The sequence below is a fragment of the Cherax quadricarinatus genome, chromosome 88, assembly GCF_038502225.1.
Source record: "Cherax quadricarinatus isolate ZL_2023a chromosome 88, ASM3850222v1, whole genome shotgun sequence".
Classification (NCBI taxonomy): Eukaryota; Metazoa; Arthropoda; class Malacostraca; order Decapoda; family Parastacidae; genus Cherax; species Cherax quadricarinatus.
In genome coordinates, this window is record NC_091379.1 from 5,646,244 (window position 1) to 5,666,069 (window position 19,826).

General features: G+C 41.9%; 1 protein-coding gene across 3 annotated transcripts in view; it reads right to left on the reverse strand.

Moving 5' to 3' along the window:
* The window catches only part of LOC128698646 (ecto-NOX disulfide-thiol exchanger 2-like), a 67,099-nt gene extending 55,286 nt beyond the window's left edge, over positions 1–11,813 (reverse strand). For 2 of the 3 annotated variants that reach the window (XM_070103898.1, XM_070103897.1), the window contains exon 1: positions 11,679–11,786. Coding sequence is in view for 1 of the 3 variants with exons in the window: in XM_070103899.1 (XP_069960000.1) it covers positions 11,679–11,715 (37 nt within the window). In the remaining 2 variants the exon portion in view is untranslated. Of the gene's footprint in view, positions 1–11,678 lie in introns of all 3 variants that reach the window. The other variant, XM_070103899.1, reaches the window with a different exon arrangement.
* Between the last annotated feature and the right edge of the window lie 8,013 nt (positions 11,814–19,826).

Here is a 19,826-nt window from a genome sequence, read left to right on the forward strand (position 1 = left end):
AGGGTGAAATTCTGGTACAGCACGTTGATTCATGCCTTGTACATAATTTTGAACCTTTACAAAGGAACCCCCTGTCCCCCCATGTCCTGCAGTGTTTCATGACTATCTACCTGGTCTCCTTTAATTATTAGGATGGCCTAAACCACAACCAATCATTCTTGGTTATATTTTATTATCTGAGACACAGAGCAAGACTTCAATTTTTTGTGTGAGAGAAAATGGATTAAAGATGGAGAACAAATTTTATATATAGAGATCTTGGGATGTGATTACTGAACATGGGAAAGCTTGGTTTAGTGCCTGGAATGCCTATGATGTTCATTTTGATTTTCTTTCAATTGGAATTTGTTAATTTTGTGTAAAATTGGTCAAATTACCAACTTCTGAGCACTTTACAGGGAAGTTCTGATGCTGAATGGGCAGTTTCTTTCATTCAATAGAACAGACAGCATACTAGCAAAATAGCTAGTAATTTGGTCAAAGTAAGCAAAATTTCACATTTTTGGTGTCATTACCTTTAGAAAAATATTCTCTATCATTTTAGAAAATACATGAAAATATTTAATGTGATACTGTGAGCGTTTTTAATTTTGGGGGTCGTGACGATGAAAGAGTTAATAACTTTAAATCCTTAAAAATGATATAGCTTAAAGAGCAAGAAGACTTTATTCAAGTTAATAACCATGGGGGAGGGGGGGGGGGTTGTAAGAACTCAGGATAGCTCAAGCAGTGAGGTTTATTTCCAATGATTTTCTGTCTGGTAGGTCCTCACCCCTCAGGAAGCAACCCACAAGAGTTGACTAACTACTAGGTACAGGTATCTATTTACTGCCAGGTGAAGAGAGGCAGCAGGTGTATGGAGACTTGGTCACACTTCAAACCTAAGCTAAGATTAGAACCTAAATCCTCTTGGTTACAAGACGAATGCCCTACCAGTGAACAACAAGGTATTCCAGCCAGTATGCCAGGCCCTCTTCAGCAAATAAATTCCCAGTACAGTGGACCCCCGGTTTACGATCAGCTCCCAATGCGACCAATTATGTAAGTGTATTTATGTAAGTGCGTTTGTATGTGTATGTTTGGGGGTCTGAAATGGACTAATCTTATTCACAATATTCCTTATGGGAACAAATTCGGTCAGTACTGGCACCTAAACATACTTCTGGAATGAAATAATATTGTAAACCGGGGGTCCACTGTATTAGTTTAATGTCTCAGTATGAACATATCTCATCACTATACACTATAAATAAATATTTCATCAGTCAAATGTGCTGGAAATAATTATTTTCATTACATACATGTATATGAACTATACAAACATAAAAAGTATACAAGATTCTAAGAGTTTCAGAAAAAAAATGTGTGGCGAGACAATGGGAAGAATAAAGTATACAAGTGAGGCTGCGTGAATTGATTAAAACAGTAACCTTCCAGAGCAGTGGCAGGTGGGGTGATGTATGTCACTTCTCCCTCCCTACCTCCCACCCACTACCACCACCCCACCCACAACATCCCACCCCACCCACATACATCCTGTTACTATGTCAACTTCCCCACCTACCTTCCCCAAGTTTGCCTTAGTTAACAGGGAAAGAAGGGAAAAAAAGGGGAGAGGGAGGGAGAAGAAGAAGAGAAGGGAGGGAGGGAGAAGAAGAGAAGGGAGGGAGGGAGAAGAAGAGAAGGGAGGGAGGCAGGGAGAAGGGAGGAAAGGTAAGCATGAAAAGTGTCAGGGAAGAAGGGGGTAAAGGAGAAGAGGGGGTAAAAAAAAAAGAAGGTTAAAGAGAAGAGAGGTAAGGGGAGGGGGGTAAAGAGAAGAGAGGCAAGGGGTGGAAGAGCTATAGGTCAACATTCAGTGTATAGTAGATGGTATACCAAGAAAGAGATTAAGACAAATGTGCATATGATTCATTGCACAAACTTATGTTAAAACCACAAGTCTACATCTTTAAAAAATTTTGTAATTTACTGACAAACATGCACTTTCCATGGGTTTAGACTTTTTTTTTTTTTACACCCTGATATCAACATCATATATCCAATGCCCAGTGTTCAACATTCATCATAAAACATTCACCATTCTACAGTGCTAGTCACAGCATTATGCTGCCCCTCCCCACACACATACCAAAACACAAACATGTACCATGAAAGATTATAATACAGTGGAACCTCGGTATACAACCAGCTCCCTACTCGAATAAAGCTCAGCACTCAACCGAACAAATACGGCCTGCCAGAACTTCGCTGTAAACTATTTCACATTTCTTCGCATTTTTTGGTGCTTTTTTGTATTATTTGTATAAATAAGTCACCCTGGGGCCTACAACGATTAGTGATAAAAGCCAACCAAACAAAAATTGGTTGGGAAGAACTTGCTCGATACTCAAATGGAGCAGCACTCAAACAGCCTTTTGGAATGAATTAAGGTCACATACTGAGGTTGCACTGTATATACAGTGGACCCCCAGTTAACGATATTTTTTCATTCCAGAAGTATGTTCAAGTGCCAGTACTGACCGAATTTGTTCCCATAAGGAATATTGTGAAGTAGATTAGTCCATTTCAGACCCCCAAACATACACGTACAAACGCACTTACATAAATACACTTACATAATTGGTCGCATTCGGAGGTGATCGTTATGCGGGGGTCCACTGTATATATTTGCACATTTACTGAGGTTTTAATACTTGGTGCTGCATCCTTTACACTTAACCCTTTGAGGGTCGACAGGCCCTCTCCGAGACTGACCTGGAGTTTACTCCAGGTAAACTCCAGGTCAGCCAAATTTAAAAAAAAAAAAAAAATAATTTTTTCTTATGAAAAGATAGAGAATCTTTTCCCGATCATAATGACACCAAAAGTATGAAATTTGATGGAAAACTTACGGAATTATACTCTCGTGAAGTTAGCGGTCTCAGCAATGTTTACGGATCGGCGATTTTGCCCAATTTGAGCCCCATTTTCGGCCAATTCCACTGTACTAGTCGACAAAAAACATGAATATTTCACTAGAACTCCATTTTTTTCTATCGAATGAGTGCAAGAAACCACCCATTTACCAATTTCAACTATCCAGTACAGTGGTCAGAATTTAGCAATTTTGCCAATTTCACACAAATTTCAAAAGATGCCAATTTCCGAATAGGGTCCTGAATAAACAAGAAACACATTCCTGGCACTATAATGACATTTCCTCTGTTCATTAGTCACATCTCAAGGCCCCTCTTACATTCTTTTGCTTTCCACTTTGAATTTTTATTCTCACAAAAAATAGAAGATTTACTGTTATGCAAACTACTGCATTAGTGTAAAAAATGGTATAAATAATATTGGCGCACTTGCGAAAGAATATTAGACTCACCAGCTAACGTGTATTGGATGCTCGGCATGATTTGTTTACTTTTGAACTTTGGTAAAAATCGAACATTTCTGCTACTTTGGGCTCAATTTCAAGGTACTTTTCATTGTAAAACCAGTCAAAATCATCTCAATTTCTGTAATGTCTTCCATTCTATAAAATGAGACCAAGAAAACTAGAATACAACAATAAGTACCATACGAAAATACAGAGCAGTCGCTGTTTTATTCCAAGAAAACGGTCAAAGTTTTATTTTTCTCATTATGCACTGTGTGCTGCAGGATTTTTTTTTATACTGTGCACACTGACCAAGCTTTCTCCCACTAGATTTGAGGACGCTAGAATTTAGGCGTACTAGTATGTCAAAAACCCTGGGTCGTAAGCCGTACTAGTATGGCCGAAACCCTCAAAGGGTTAATCACGTCCCTCAGCCATGTAGGAACACATAAATTCTTGAGAGTTTGGAGAGGTATATTATTCCATGCCTCATGTAGAGCAGCCTCCAGCTGTGGGAAGGAACTGATATCCTTGCCCAGTAAACTTCATTTCAATATTGACCAGAGGTTCTCAACAGGGTTTAGGTCTAAGGAATTGCCTGGCCAGTCATTAAAGAACCTCACTTCACAGTCTTTAAGCCACTGAACTACAGATTTGGCAGTATGACACAGTGCACCATCCTGCATAAAAACCATAGCCCAACACTTGTCAAACGCCTCAGGTAAATTGTCACACAATACATAACTCAAGGTAATGATACCGGTTTTAGGGAAGCACAATGAGTTCACCAACACTGAGCACTAAAACCCCTCAAACCATGAGCGAGTCTGGGTGTTTGGTGGTCCCACAGGTGTAGCATGGGTCTAGCGGGTCACTACCTCTGGGCCAGTACACATGTCCCCCATGGTTACAGGTGACGGTGAGAGTTGCTTCATCACTCCAAAGTACTTCAGACCACTGTTGAGAATTCCAGTGAAGATATTTCTTTGCATAATCCAGCCTACATTTCTTCTGTGGCTTGGAGAGGATCGGTTTCTTAACCTGACAGTGACTACTGTTAACAGTTCTTACAGACACCTCTTGAGAGAAGATGTGGGTTCTTTTCTTTAAATTCTCTAGCAGTTATCTTAGGTGTATTCTCTAACTGCTTCTTTAACACAGTTAACATACGAACAGATGTCTTCTACGAGGGACCAGGCAGAGGTTTGGCAGACGGTAACTCGATACTGCCACCAGCCTTGATACGCTGCACCCAGTTCCTCACTGAATGCTCGCTCACACTTTCACTTACACACACACACACACACACACACACACACACACACACACACACACGCACACACACACGCGCACACACACGCGCGCACACACGCGCGCACACACACGCGCACACACACGCGCACACACACACGCGCACACACACACGCGCACACACACACACGCACACACACTCGCGCACACACACACGCGCACACACACTCACACGCGCACACACACTCACACGCGCACACACACTCACACGCGCACACACTCACACGCGCACACACACTCACACGCGCACACACACTCACACGCGCACACACACTCACACGCGCACACACACTCACACGCGCACACACACTCACACGCGCACACACACTCACACGCGCACACACACTCACACGCGCACACACACTCACACTCACTCACTCACTCACTCACTATTTCTTTCATCTGGTTGCTCAGCTTTGTGAAGCCCTATGATTTGAGCTACAGTTTCAGTTGTTAAAAACTTCCCTTTACCCATAATCAAACATGTATAGCCCCAAAACCAAAGGGAACACCAGACAAAAGATGAGGCGGATGAGAGACAAAGGTGCAACACATACTCTCACCACAGCAGCCACGCAAGCACTGAGGAGTCACTGTGGAGTGTGGTGGCAGGCCGCGACGTCATACTAACGGCTGCCACCCAGCATAATGCACTGATGAAAAGAGCCCCCCCCCCATATGGTAGGCCTTTGATTTTCGTCACAGCATTATGCCGGGGCACTCACAAGGCATAATGCTGTGACTAGCACTGTACATATATCCAACATGCAACACCCTACATACAATATTCAACATCCAACATTTTAACTATACAGGTATACATTTTAACTTTAACTATTGTGAATGAATCGTCAATTTGCACACGACAGCATTTAACAAGTTTAACCTTTTGCAAGAGGAATTAAATTAAAACCGAAGCAGGAACATCATCTTCACTCTCTCCCTGATGCCATTTACTGTATTTTTTATTAATTAAACGTGATGGTCGATGATTAAAATAATGATGATTAAAATAATGATAAAATAATAATGATTATAATAATCCTAATTATAATAAGGAATATTGGCATATATACAGCATTTTACACAACAATGTATTCTTCTTTCAAAAAACTGGTTCTATCCCACCAAGGCAGGGTGGCCCAAAAAGAAACACAAAAGTTTCTCTTTTTAACTTTAGTAACCCTCCCAACCCTTTCCCATATTTCTATCCTTACCCATCCTTCTTCCCCATCTTACCAAAGCTCTGGTAAGAACCTTGCACCTCACACTTTAGTAATGTATACAGGAGAAGGGGTTACCAGCCCGCTGCTCCCGACATTTTAATTGCCTTTTATGACACGCATGGGTTATGGAGGAAGTATTTTGTTCCACTTCCCCATAGAGATAAGAAATGAACAAGAACTAGTAAGAAAATAGAAGAAAACCCAGAGGGGTGTGTATATATATGCTTGTACATGCATGTGTAGTGTGATCTAAGTGTGAGTAGAAATAGCAACACATACCTGAAATCTTGCAAGTTTATGAGACAAAAAATACACCAGCAATCCTACCATCATGTAAAACAATTACAGGCTTTTGGTTTACATTCACTTGGCAGGACTGCAGTACCTCCCTGAGTGGCTCCTGTCTACCAACCTACTACCAACAGTATATATCTGTACAATATCCCTTAAAGCACATACCAGTAAATGTTTCAGGCTCATAGCTTACACACAAATAACCCACAGCATCTACTCAACTGAGGGAATGCTTGATAGTTGCTTTTGTGTGTTGTCTCTGTCAATTCTTTATAGTTGCTGAAGATGAAATTACTCAACATTCTCTCACAATGCCAATTTATTAGGATCCCCATATGTGTAGTTATAACTGTTTGCATTTACCTGAGATTGTGATCAGAAAGTATTATCCTGGAGATTATGTCAAGATCAAGTCAAGCATATTTTCACTTCTATTATGTTAAGATAAGATTTGTTCAAATTTTTAACCTGGAGGGTTAACCACACAGGATAACCCAAGAAAGTCAGTATGTCATCGAGGACTGTTTCATTTCCTCTGAGGTCCTTTAATCTTGTCTCCAAGGATGGTACCCATAACATTTGACTGACACACATACCTACTTACTGCTACATGAACAGACACAACAGGTGTCAAAAAAGCATGCCCAACATTTCCACCCATGCCATGGACTGAACCATGGACACTCGGCATGCGAGCCAAGTGCTCTGCCAACCAAGCCGCAGGACACATGGCTCTGTTATCTGCTGATCCAATGCATACTTTAGCACAGTCCTAATATGATCCTGTTGAGCTAGAGTACTTCCCAGTATAGTTTCTAGTTCAATACTGTTGTCTGTCCTCTGCCATTACACATTAGTAGACTGAAATCTCCGAGGAGGATAACAGTAGGATTTTCAAGGTTTTCAAGGCAGCTTTCTATCTTACTGATCTGTTCAATGAGTTTCTCAACTCTTGCTGAGAAACTATATAAGAATTGCCAGGTTTTTTAGTCACTTATTTTATTACAAGCACTTCCACCATCATAACTTTTAATACCCAAAATGCATTGTAACATTTAATACCCAAAATGCACCACATGTTAGTGGCTTTTTTTGTACTTAACAATATTTTATTACTGTATTTTGTATACTGCAAAAATAGAAAGTTGTATTGTATCGTAATCAGCACACATAAGTAAATCTTTCACACAAACCTACACCACCTTGCAACTTGTTTACTTCTCAATCTAATTATTTTTTTTTTTATTTTATTATCACACCGGCCGATTCCCACCAAGGCAGGGTGGCCCGAAAAAGAAAAACTTTCACCATCATTCACTCCATCACTGTCTTGCCAGAAGGGTGCTTTACACTACAGTTTTTAAACTGCAACATTAACACCCCTCCTTCAGAGTGCAGGCACTGTACTTCCCATCTCCAGGACTCAAGTCCGGCCTGCCGGTTTCCCTGAATCCCTTCATAAATGTTACTTTGCTCACACTCCAACAGCACGTCAAGTATTAAAAACCATTTGTCTCCATTCACTCCTATCAAACACGCTCAAGCATGCCTGCTGGAAGTCCAAGCCCCTCGCACACAAAACCTCCTTTACCCCCTCCCTCCAACCCTTCCTAGGCCGACCCCTACCCCGCCTTCCTTCCACTACAGACTGATACACTCTTGAAGTCATTCTGTTTCGCTCCATTCTCTCTACATGTCCGAACCACCTCAACAACCCTTCCTCAGCCCTCTGGACAACAGTTTTGGTAATCCCGCACCTCCTCCTAACTTCCAAACTACGAATTCTCTGCATTATATTCACACCACACATTGCCCTCAGACATGACATCTCCACTGCCTCCAGCCTTCTCCTCGCTGCAACATTCATCACCCACGCTTCACACCCATATAAGAGCGTTGGTAAAACTATACTCTCATACATTCCCCTCTTTGCCTCCAAGGACAAAGTTCTTTGTCTCCACAGACTCCTAAGTGCACCACTCACTCTTTTTCCCTCATCAATTCTATGATTCACCTCATCTTTCATAGACCCATCCGCTGACACGTCCACTCCCAAATATCTGAATACGTTCACCTCCTCCATACTCTCTCCCTCCAATCTGATATTCAATCTTTCATCACCTAATCTTTTTGTTATCCTCATAACCTTACTCTTTCCTGTATTCACCTTTAATTTTCTTCTTTTGCACACCCTACCAAATTCATTCACCAATCTCTGCAACTTCTCTTCAGAATCTCCCAAGAGCACAGTGTCATCAGCAAAGAGCAGCTGTGACAACTCCCACTTTGTGTGTGATTCTTTATCTTTTAACTCCACGCCTCTTGCCAAGACCCTCGCATTTACTTCTCTTACAACCCCATCTATAAATATATTAAACAACCACGGTGACATCACACATCCTTGTCTAAGGCCTACTTTTACTGGGAAAAAATTTCCCTCTTTCCTACATACTCTAACTTGAGCCTCACTATCCTCGTAAAAACTCTTCACTGCTTTCAGTAACCTACCTCCTACACCATACACTTGCAACATCTGCCACATTGCCCCCCTATCCACCCTGTCATACGCCTTTTCCAAATCCATAAATGCCACAAAGACCTCTTTAGCCTTATCTAAATACTGTTCACTTATATGTTTCACTGTAAACAATCTAATTATATATACAAAATCCCCCAAAATGGGGGTTTCCAAGATGGCTCTAAAGATATCACTTGATTTTGTGATCAGTCCATTTATGTATACAATAAAAAAAATTTTATGGTGTCTTGTGGCTCAGTTGGTAATGCTCTTGCCTCACACTGAGTGTCTGGTTCAATCCCGACACAGGTGGAAACATTGGGCATGTCTCCTTTACTGCTGGCGCTGTTCACCTAGCAGTAAGTAGATACCTGGGTTTTAGTCGACTGGTGTGGGTCACATCCTGGGACCCCAATGAAAATAATACAGTCTTCAATGATACACTAACTTTCTTGGGTTATCCTGGGTGGCTAACCCTCTGGGTTAAAAATCTGGACAAATTTTATTTGTTCAGATTTAAGGCAAAAAGAGAGAAAGATAGGAGTAATTATTATAATCAAATAAAGTGCCAAACTGGTAGGAGTAACTGGACTTGATCTGCAGAAAAGAGATTCCATATCTCCCTCGAGTCTACTTGGAGGGTTTTCTGGGGATCAATGCCCCTCGGCCTGGTCCATGACCGTACTTCCCGAGTGATACCTCCTTGAAGGGACGAAGTACAATGAGATTTGCTCATGGCACAACTCTCCTCGTCCATGATTTGAATGCATGTTCTTTTTTAGACACGAGCTGTAAGCTCATGTCAACACTGTGCTCATATCGAGTGTCAACAGTGTTCACGTTGGCTGCTGGTGTAAGTAATTAAGTTTATTTAGATACAGGTACACAAGTACAATTATCATATATAGTAATGTGTGTAAATTACCCAGGAAAACCCAAAAAGTCAAAGTGATATTTTCACTGTGGTCCTTGTAATATGTATCTTATTATTTAACCCTTAAATTTTCCAAACGTATATATATACGTTTTTTCAACATCTGAAAGTATGTAAAAAAATGTAGATCTTTTTTTGTTTTACATTTGAAAACGTGTAAAAAAACTTTTATCTACTCTTTTTTTTGTTATACAGTGGACCCCCGCTTAACGATCACCTCCCAATGCGACCAATTATGTAAGTGTATTTATGTAAGTGCGTTTGTACGTGTATGTTTGGGGGGTCTGAAATGGACTAATCTACTTCACAATATTCCTTATGGGAACAAATTCGGTCAGTACTGGCACCTGAACATACTTCTGGAATGAAAAAATATCGTTAACCGGGGGTCCACGGTATTTGAAAATGTGTAAAAAAAAAGTAGATCTACTTCTGTAGCACTACGAATTTGAATGTCGATCTGTTTGGACCGTTTAAGGGTTAAAGCCACTGTACCTCGTGGCCTGGTGGGTAAAGTTCTCACTTCACACGGCGAGGGTCTGGGTTCAATTCTCAGCGAAGGTAGAAACATTGGACTTGTTTCTTTACACCAGTTGTCTATGTTCCCCATCAGTAAACTGGGAACCTGGGAGTTAGTGGACTGGTGTGGGTCGCATCCTGGGTGTTAGTGGACTGGTGTGGGTCGTATCCTGGGTGTTAGTGGACTGGTTTGGGTCGCATCCTGGGTGTTAGTGGACTGGTGTTGGTCACATCCTGGGTGTTAGTGGACTGGTGTGGGTCGCATCCTGGGTGTTAGTGGACTGGTGTGGGTCGCATCCTGGGTGTTAGTGGACTGGTGTGGGTCGCATCCTGGGTGTTAGTGGACTGGTGTGGGTCGCATCCTGGGTGTTAGTGGACTGGTGTGGGTCGCATCCTGGGTGTTAGTGGACTGGTGTGGGTCGCATCCTGGGTGTTAGTGGACTGGTGTGGGTCGCATCCTGGAACAAAACTGACCTAATTTGCCCAAAATGCTCAGCATAACAAGGTACTTTCTATATAGTAGTATGTCACTGATGTCAACTATGGTCTGCATACCTTGTACATGTACTTGTAAAACTAAAAATAATATTATAATTATTATAATACTAGTGTTGGACACAGGTGCCACCAGTGGTGGTGGACAATTACTATTGGCATGATCCCCTTCCAGGGAGAGGGAGGGGGACGAGGAGTGTGTCTTGAGACCAGTGAGGGGGTTCTTGATCCAAGGAATTAGACCTGCTCTCTCCTCAAATCAAACCCAAGTAATTTCCGCTCCCTAGTCGCTGTACGACCCCCAAGTCTAACATTTCCCCCAAAATAAAATAAACGTACCCAGATTTGACCAGAATTTCCGTCACAGTTTTATATTAATATAAGTTTATTTAGATACAAGTACACACAAGTACAATTACCATATAAAGACCCCAATAAAAATGTCACCGACTTTTTTTAGTTTATCCTAGGTAATTTACCCATTACTATGTATGATAATTTGTGTAACTGTATTTATGTGTACCTAAATAAACTTAGTAAAGGATAAACCCGTAAGGTTGAGTTGCAACATTTCCTTCACTGCAAAAATAAACCAATATAATTCCTGCCTCAATAACTTTAAATCAAGTCAATCTTGTTTTATTACTAAAAAAGTCCTGTTTAATAAGGAATATGAGGTTTATGGCCTCAATTATTAAGTATTTTTATTACACCTCTAAAAATTGTAATTAATGAACAATTGATGAGTAACATTATTTTAGCCTGGAGGTGATGAGTGACCTTGTAAGTGCCAGTGAGTGCCCACCTCCCCTGACACACCATCAATGCCAAGGTCACCAAATATTCATTATTTATTTTTATAAACAACTATTTACAAAAAAAAAAAAAAAAAAAAAAAAATCCCGAGCGGCAGTGAAGTGTGAGCCGCAGACGACAGCCACGTCCCCACTCTCATTTAACACAATAATTCTGTATTATGTAGACATGGACGGGTGCTGGCACCTGCCATGGGGTACTCACTCATCATTCCTCCCATGTACCCATACGGAGCCGACATAATTTGAAGAATATTGGTCAATTTACTACAGTTGAAGCTCTAGTATGGCTGACCTCTGGGCTTGATTAATATTTTGATTCACTCTCCATCACACTTACATCATTGCTTTATTTCATTTAAAATGTTGAAATATCATACAATAAACCCCAGAATATTCACAAAGAACATAACTGTTGCATATATAAGGTATAAACTCAATAACTAGTGAGTAAATTGATTAAAAACTACTAATTTTTGCAGAACTGACAGTTGCTTCTAACCGCCCAAGTTATCACAGAAAACCAACTCATTTATCTAACAGAGAGAATTGTACAATATTTTATGCTAACAATTATATTTTTACTTATTATTATTATTATTATAATCAAGGGGGAAGCGCTAAACCCGGAGGATTATACAGCGCCTGGGGGGGGGAATGTGGAAGGCATTTAGGCTTAATTCGGGGAACTGGAGCACAGATCCAATTCCCTAAATCAAGAGCCCCTCACCAACATCAAGGAACCTTCCTTGAGGAGATATTTTTACTTAATTTTTGTCAGAGAAGCAGTAAGTTTATTCAGGTATACATAAATACAGTTACATAGATTATCATACATAGCAGCATATGTGTAGAGAACCCGGGATAACCCAAAAAAGTCAGACTAAGTGACTTATTTCCACTGGGATCCTTATGTAATGTTGATAATGTACCTCATAGCCATAATTAGTCAGTAAGTAAAGTTTATTTAGGTACAGTTACACTAATTTAGGTGATCACAGTTATCACACATAGTAACATTACAACAGTAATATTACAAGGAATCCCACTGGAAATAAGTCAGAGTGACTTTTTGGGGTTATCTGTTTTTATGTGCACCTGTTCTTGAATAAACTTAGGTGTAAATTATCTACTATGATAACCCATAATAGTCAGACGAATTTAGTTATTTCCACTGTCTATAAGAGTCAGTTTTAATACCTTTATTATGTGCCCCATACCCATAGTGTGGACGGTATTCAGAAAATTACAGAGGTACATAATTGGTCCAGGGACTGTACCTCAACATTAAAGAGGCACATAATGGGTCTGGGGGCAATGCCCCCCCCCCAAAGTTTAGACAGCTAAGCTAGTTACATTATTATTATTATTATTAGTTATTATAAAAATAAGCGCTAATAAGTTAGTTACAGTGGTAATGAACTATTTACGTGCCTGTATTTGGTAGCCATAGTAATAAATTATTTATGTAGACGTGAAATTAGTCAAAAACAGTGTGGCTTACATGTGGTTTTCAATTATTTACATTGCCTTATATATTTACCAAGGTATAGTTGACTTTAAACAAGTTTAAGAGGTTATAAGTTATTTATGATAGGTAAAGTCGGATTTTTTCCAGAAGTGTTGATAATATACCACTGTGGATAACATACTCTGACATTTCTTGAAGATTTGTGAGTAGCTTCTCTGAATTCATTAAATTTATCGCATTCCAGCACATAGTGACGCAGACTGACGGATTCCAGTACATGACACAGGGTATGACGCATTCCAGTACATGGCACAGGGTATGACGTATTCCAGTACATGACACAGGGTATGACGCATTCCAGTACATGACACAGGGTATGACGCATTCCAGTACATGACACAGGGTATGACGCATTCCAGTACATGACACAGGGTATGACGCATTCCAGTACATGGCACAGGAAGAACTAAAAGCCATAAATGAAATCGAAAGAAACCCAAAGTATTTCTTCTCCTATGCCAAATCAAAGTCGAGAACAACGTCCAGTATTGGGCCCCTACTTAAACAAGATGGGTCCTACACAGATGACAGCAAGGAAATAAGTGAGCTACTCAAGTCCCAATATGACTCAGTTTTTAGCAAGCCGCTAACTAGACTGAGAGTCGAAGATCAAAATGAATTTTTTATGAGAGAGCCACAAAATTTGGTTAACACAAGCCTATCCGATGTTATCCTGACGCCAAATGACTTCGAACAGGCGATAAATGACATGCCCATGCACTCTGTCCCAGGGCCAGACTCGTGGAATTCCGTGTTCATCAAGAACTGCAAGAAGCCCCTATCACGAGCCTTTTCCATCCTATGGAGAGGGAGCATGGACACGGGGGTCGTCCCACAGTTACTAAAAACAACAGACATAGCCCCACTCCACAAAGGGGGCAGTAAAGCAACAACAAAGAACTACAGACCGATAGCACTAACATCCCATATCATAAAAATCTTTGAAAGGGTCCTAAGAAGCAAGATCACCACCCATCTAGAAACTCATCAGTTACACAACCCAGGGCAACATGGGTTTAGAACAGGTCGCTCCTGTCTGTCTCAACTATTGGATCACTATGACAAGGTCCTAAATGCACTAGAAAACAAAAAGAATGCAGATGTAATATATACAGACTTTGCAAAAGCCTTCGACAAGTGTGACCATGGCGTAATAGCGCACAAAATGCGTGCTAAAGGAATAACAGGAAAAGTCGGTCGATGGATCTATAATTTCCTCACTAACAGAACACAGAGAGTAGTCGTCAACAGAGTAAAGTCCGAGGCAGCTACGGTGAAAAGCTCTGTTCCACAAGGCACAGTACTCGCTCCCATCTTGTTCCTCATCCTCATATCCGACATAGACAAGGATGTCAGCCACAGCACCGTGTCTTCCTTTGCAGATGACACCCGTATCTGCATGACAGTGTCTTCCATTGCAGACACTGCAAGGCTCCAGGCGGACATCAACCAAATCTTTCAGTGGGCTGCAGAAAACAATATGAAGTTCAACGATGAGAAATTTCATTTACTCAGATATGGTAAACACGAGGCAATTAAATCTTCATCAGAGTACAAAACAAATTCTGGCCACAAAATAGAGCGAAACACCAACGTCAAAGACCTGGGAGTGATCATGTCGGAGGATCTCACCTTCAAGGACCATAACATTGTATCAATCGCATCTGCTAGAAAAATGACAGGATGGATAATGAGAACCTTCAAAACTAGGAAGGCCAAGCCCATGATGACACTCTTCAGGTCACTTGTTCTATCTAGGCTGGAATATTGCTGCACACTAACAGCACCTTTCAAGGTTACCTGGAGGTTACCTGGAGGTTATTCCGGGGATCAACGCCCCCGCGGCCCGGTCCATGACCAGGCCTCCCGATGGATCAGGGCCTGATCAACTAGGCTGTTACTGCTGGCCGCACGCAGTCCAACGTACGAGCCACAGCCCGGCTGATCCGGCACTGACTTTAGGTATCTGTCCATCTCTCTCTTGAAGGCAGCCAGGGATTTATTGGCAATTCCCCTAATGCTTGATGGGAGGCTGTTAAACAGTTTTGGGCCCCGGACACTTATGGTGTTTTCCCTTAGTGTACCAATGGCGCCCCTACTTTTTATTGGGGGCATTTTGCATCGCCTGCCCAGTCTTTTACTTTCGTAGGGAGTGATTTCTGTGTGCAGATTTGGGACCATTCCTTCCAAGATTTTCCAAGTGTAGATTATGATATATCTCTCCCTCCTGCGTTCCAACGAGTACAAGTCAAGTACTTCCATGCATTCCCAGTAGTTAAGGTGCTTGACAGAAATTATACGTGCAGTAAAGGATCTCTGTACACTCTCTAGATCTGCGATTTCACCTACTTTGAATGGAGATGTTAATGTACAGCAGTATTCCAGCCTAGAGAGAACAAGTGATTTGAAAAGGATCATCATGGGCTTGGCATCTCTCGTTTTGAAAGTTCTCATTATCCATCCTATCATTTTCTTTGCACGTGCGATCGTGGCACTGTTGTGATCCTTGAAAGTGAGATCCTCAGACATTACTACTCCCAGGTCCCTTACATTAGTTTTCCGCTCTATTGTATGGCCGGAGTCAGTAGTATACTCTGTTCTAGTTATTATCTCCTCCAGTTTTCCATAACGGAGTAGTTGGAATTTGTCCTCATTGAACATCATATTGTTTACCGTTGCCCATTGGAAAACTTTGTTTATATCTTCTTGGAGATTAACCGCATCCTCAGCAGATGACAGCCTCATGCAGATCCTAGTATCATCCGCAAAGGATGATACGGTGCTGTGGCGTATATCTCTGTTTATGTCTGATATGAGGATAAGGAATAAGATGGGGGCGAGTACTGTGCCTTGTGGAACAGAGCTCTTCACTATGGCAGCCTCCGATTTAACTCTGTTGACCACTACTCTTTGTGTTCGATTTGTTAGGAAGTTGAAGATCCATCTCCCCACTTTCCCAGTTATTCCTTTAGCACGTATTTTATGGGCTATTACGCCATGATCGCATTTGTCAAATGCTTTTGCAAAGTCTGTGTATATTACATCTGCATTCTGATTTTCTTCCAGTGCATCCAAGGCCATGTCATAGTGATCCAGTAGTTGTGAGAGGCAGGAGCGACCTGCCCTGAACCCATGTTGCCCTGGATTGTGCATTATTATTATTACAATCAAGGGGGAAGCGCTAAACCTGGATTGTGCAGATTTTGGGAATCCAGGTAGATTTGCAATCCTGCTTCTTAGCACTCTTTCAAAGATTTTTATGATGTGGGAAGTCAGAGCTATTGGTCTATAGTTCTTAGCTAATGCTTTGCTGCCACCTTTATGGAGTGGGGCTATATCCGTTGTTTTAAGTCACTGGAATTTCACCCATGTCCAAGCTCCTCCTCCATAGTGTACTTAGGGCACGCGAGAAGGGTTTCTTGCAGTTCTTAATGAAAACAGAGTTCCACGAGTCTGGGCCCGGGGCTGAGTGCATAGGCATGTTGTCAATGGCTTTTTCGAAATCTATCGGAGTTAGGATAATGTCGGAAATCTGGCATACATTTATGGAGTTTTGAGGCTCATTCATGAAGAAATCATTTGGGTCGTCGATCCTCAGACCGATTAGTGGTTCACTAAACACAGAGTCGTACTGGGATTTCAATATTTCACTCATTTCCTTGTTGTCATCTGTGTAAGTCCCATCCTGTCTGAGTAAGGGCCCGATACTAGATGTGGTATTTGCCTTGTTTTTGGCATATGAAAAGAAATATTTTGAATTTCTTTCAATTTCACTAATAGCTTTAAGCTCCTCCTGCCTCTCCTGGTTCCTGTAAGAGTCATTTAGCTTAAGTTCGATAGTTTCCACTTCCCTGTTCAGCGCCTCCTTTCGTGTATCAGATGTTCTAGCACTCCTGAGGAGCTCAGTGACTCTTCGTCGTCTTCTGTAGAGGGAGCGTCTTTTTCTCTCCAGTTTACTCCTGCTCTTCTTCTTTCTTAGGGGAATATGCCTGGAACATGCTTCGGCTACCAGGAAGTTGATCCTTTCAAGGCACTGGTTTGGATCCATGTCATTTAAGATATCTTCCCAACATGTTTCGTTTAGGACATGGTTTACCTGGTCCCAGTTGATGTTCTTGTTGTTGAAGTTGTATTTTGTGAAGACACCTTCACAGGTACATGCATTCTGCTGATCAGGACCCCTATGCATGTACGTCTGGACTTCGATTAGGTTGTGATCGGAATTAGTTGTTTTTGATATTCTTATGTCTCTTATCAGGTCCTCATTATTTGTGAAGATAAGGTCAAGTGTGTTTTCTAGTCTTGTTGGCTCCACTATCTGCTGGCTTAAGGTGTGTTTTTCGCAGAGACTTAGTAGCTCATGTGTGTGTGACCTTTCATCTGCGCTACCTCCGGGGATTGTTTCAGCTATAACATTATTTGCTACATTCTTCCATTTTGTATGCCTTAGGTTGAAATCACCAAGCAGTAAGATGTTTGGGGATGGAGCTGGAAGGTTTTCCAAACAGTAATCAATTTTCAGTAGCTGTTCCTTGAACTGTTGTGAGGTTGCATCTGGTGGCTTGTATACAACCACAATGACTAGGTTTTGGTTCTCGATCTTTATTGATAGAACTTCAACTACCTCATTTGTGGTGTTCAGCAACTCCGTGCAGATAAGGGACTCTTTGACATACAGGCCAACCCCCCCTTGTTGCCTGTTTTTTTCTGTCGCATCTAAAAAGGTTGTAACCACTTATCCATATTTCACTGTCAAAGTGATCTTTTGTGTGAGTCTCTGTGAAGGCTGCAAACATTGCATTAGACTCCTCTAGAAGTCCACTGATAAAAGGTATTTTGTTGTTGGTGGATGGCTTAAGGCCCTGTATATTAGCAAATATGAACGAGGTTGTATTCTGTGTTTGTTGGGGGGATTTTGTTATTGGCATCAGTAGTTGTAATTCTGGAGGGCCATGGGTGGCCACTGGCTGCGCCTCCAGTCTAACAAGGCTCCAAGGTGGTGGACTATTTTTGTTATTTCCTTCCATTTTCTTTTTTCGTTTCCTGCCGCTAAAAAATCACCTGGAATTGGGTTGTCGTAGCTACTATTGTTTGTCTTGTGGGGTCTGTGCCTCCTGGTCCCTTTTAGATAGTATGCAGGGCACTCGAAGTTGTAACACTGCTTCTGGAGGACCGAGGAGTGGCACATTTTTGGGTGAAAGAAAGTACAGGAAGAAGAACGACACACTCCTTTAGACAGGAGGTCGCTACATTTTTTGGGATGGTCAAAGTTGCATGTCCCATTTTTTTCCCCTGTTATTCCATGCTTACAGATGCCCCAAGCATAATATTTGCACAAATTCACCTTTGGTTGAGAATTGTTGGGAGGTGTGTTATCAATTTCTGCAGGTTCTGGGACTGCACTATAATCCTCAGTATCCAAGCCAGGGCCACCCCGTCCTGGATTCCATCTACTTTCCCCAGTAGAGGAAGGCAGGTGAAATTGCTGACCTAGAAAATGTACAGAGAACCTTCACGGCGCGCATAACGGAGATAAAACACCTCAATTACTGGAAGCGCTTGAGGTTCCTAAAACTGTATTCCCTGGAACGCAGGCGGGAGAGATACATGATTATATACACCTGGAAAATCCTAGAGGGACTAGTACCGAACTTGCACACGAAAATCACTCACTACGAAAGCAAAAGACTTGGCAGACGATGCAACATCCCCCCAATGAAAAGCAGGGGTGTCACTAGCACGTTAAGAGACCATACAATAAGTGTCAGGGGCCCGAGACTGTTCAACTGCCTCCCAGCATACATAAGGGGTATTACCAACAGACCCCTGGCAGTCTTCAAGCTGGCACTGGACAAGCACCTAAAGTCGGTTCCTGACCAGCCGGGCTGTGGCTCGTACGTTGGTTTGCGTGCAGCCAGCAGTAACAGCCTGGTTGATCAGGCTCTGATCCACCAGGAGGCCTGGTCACAGACCGGGCCGCGGGGGCGTTGACCCCCGGAACTCTCTCCAGGTAAACTCCAGGGTATGACGCATTCCAGTACATGACACAGGGTACGACGCATTCCAGTACATGACACAGGGTACAACGCATTCCAGTACATGACACAGGGTACGACGCATTCCAGTACATGACACAGGGTACAACGCATTCCAGTACATGACACAGGGTACGACGCATTCCAGTACATGATACAGGGTACGACGCATTCCAGTACATGGCACAGGGTACGACGCATTCCAGTACATGACACAGGGTACGACGCATTCCAGTACATGACACAGGGTACGACGCATTCCAGTACATGACACAGAGTATGGCGCATTCCAGTACATAATGATGCAGTGTGACAGTAGTTAATTTTCAAACTTTAAATTTACTAATGTCCATATCAGCTGATAATACAACCTCCCAGAGGCACTTATAGTCCAGCCGAAGTCTGGTAGTAATGACATCCAAGAATGTTAATTTTACAGGACGCACCTCAGTCATGCGGCTCCTGCATAACAGAATAATGAGATATGAACTGAATAATGTCAGCCTCCTTTGATATCAAGTTAGTGAAGTTCTTTTCGTATTATTAGTGTCCTAAGACCTTTGTCAGGTCAGCAGTTCCACCATGCATCTGAAGATCAAAGTGAGATGGAATCTACAGGTGTACTCTGATTTCATTGTCCACAATCCTACCATACCTGTGTCTAGCTTCTGACACAAGCATGTATTGTATCTGTCTGGCTACTGACACGAGCATGCGTTGTATCTGTTTAGCTTCTGACACGAGCATGCGTTGTGTCTGGCTTCTGACACGAGCATGCGTTGTGTCT